The 1,439-nt window shown below is 37.1% G+C and overlaps 1 protein-coding gene across 1 annotated transcript in view; it reads right to left on the reverse strand.

Annotated features, from left to right (window-relative positions):
* The window catches only part of LOC112348080 (RNA polymerase II degradation factor 1-like), a 2,626-nt gene extending 1,447 nt beyond the window's left edge, over window positions 1-1,179 (reverse strand). Inside the window, exon 1 of the mRNA XM_024680128.1 lies at window positions 534-1,179. Coding sequence (XP_024535896.1) covers window positions 534-1,179 — 646 coding nt within the window. The remainder of the gene's footprint in view (window positions 1-533) is intronic.
* Window positions 1,180-1,439: the final 260 nt, after the last annotated feature.

A 1,439-nucleotide genomic window follows, 5' to 3' on the forward strand; every position in this document is an offset into this window, starting at 1 on the left:
ATTGGGCTCTCGACGAGAAGTATTCTCGATTCTTGAAACTTCCATTGTATTCCTAAATTGACAATTCTTGGCTATATAGCCTTCTCTATCGCAAATTTGACATTTTGGAAGCTGAAATTTGCATTCCAAATATGTATGTCCTTCATTTTTACACTTTGTACACCACACTCCTTCCTTGAGTTCGGTTTGTGAGATTTTCCTGATTATTTCCTTCAAGTCTTGGTTTTTTTTTTATGGTTTCTTCTTTGTCTTGATGCAGATTTCTTCCTCTTCTTCATCATCTGAACTATCAGCGGTTTGTGAAGGTCCCGCTTTTGTGAATTGCTTAAATCGTTTTTCTAATGTCAAGATTTCTTTGGAGAGTGTATCGACATTTTCTTCATCCGAATTCTCTGCTGCAGCAGTGAGTGCTACCATGTTTCTATAGATTTCTTTAAGGCCTTGTATATAGGACAAGCTTTTTCCTTTTTCCGTTATCAAATCCTTGCAACGCTTTGCATGGAACTTAAATCTTCGAGTGTAATCTTGAATACCTTCACGTGGTTTTTGTTTGAAGTTCTTGATGATCTCATAGTGTTCTTCTTGAGTTCCTCCAGTCTGGAATTGTTCTTTAAATTGTGTGATCTTTTCATCATGGGTCATCGCATCATCGAGTGTGTTGTGCCAATCGAGGGCTTTTCCTTTAAGTGTGTATGGGAAAAGTATTTCTCGATGCATTTTCTGTTTGTTCATCTTTACAATTTGATCAAATTGTTTAAGATGCTGGTTTGCATCTTCAGTTTTTCCACTGGTAAAAATGGGATAGGAAATCATGTTCCCTATAGCTGTCGTTGGATTGATGATTGCCATTTGTTGTTGTAGACTTTGTTGGATAAGTTGTTCTTCTGGTGAATTAGGATACGAGTAAAACTCTGGTGCTGTGAATTTTGCCTCTTCAAACGGCTCAAACTCTGGGACATCTTCAATATTTGGTTCTTCTTTGTCTTCTGCCGAGTTGCTTGACTCGGGTACTTGAATTTGTTTATCGTCTTTGTCGTACTTCTTTAATATTGTTTCTAAGATTTGTTGTTGCTGTTCTTCTAACTTTTCCTTTTCTATCTCTTCCTTTCTTACTTCTCGAGTCTTTTGTCGTAGATCTCTTTCCCGGATCTTGATTGGGTCTGGTTTATGTTTATGCATTCAGTTTTCTAAATCTTCTCGACTTAAATGCCGAGGTAAACTTCCTGAATTTTGTGATTCATCTACGGTGTGTTGAATCAAATGTTGTTTTTCATAGATTGCAAAGTCAAGCTCTTATGTCTTGAGTCTTTTGCAGGTTTGTATTTTGTCATATAAATGCAAAGTCAAGCTCTTATGTCTTGAGTCTTCAATCGAGTGTTTGTTTCTCGATTCTTCCCGAGTTTCTTCTCGAGGTCACTTTCATGAGTCTAGCTCAGGAA

The sequence above is a fragment of the Selaginella moellendorffii genome, unplaced genomic scaffold, assembly GCF_000143415.4.
Source record: "Selaginella moellendorffii unplaced genomic scaffold, v1.0 SELMOscaffold_26, whole genome shotgun sequence".
NCBI lineage: Eukaryota > Viridiplantae > Streptophyta > Lycopodiopsida > Selaginellales > Selaginellaceae > Selaginella > Selaginella moellendorffii.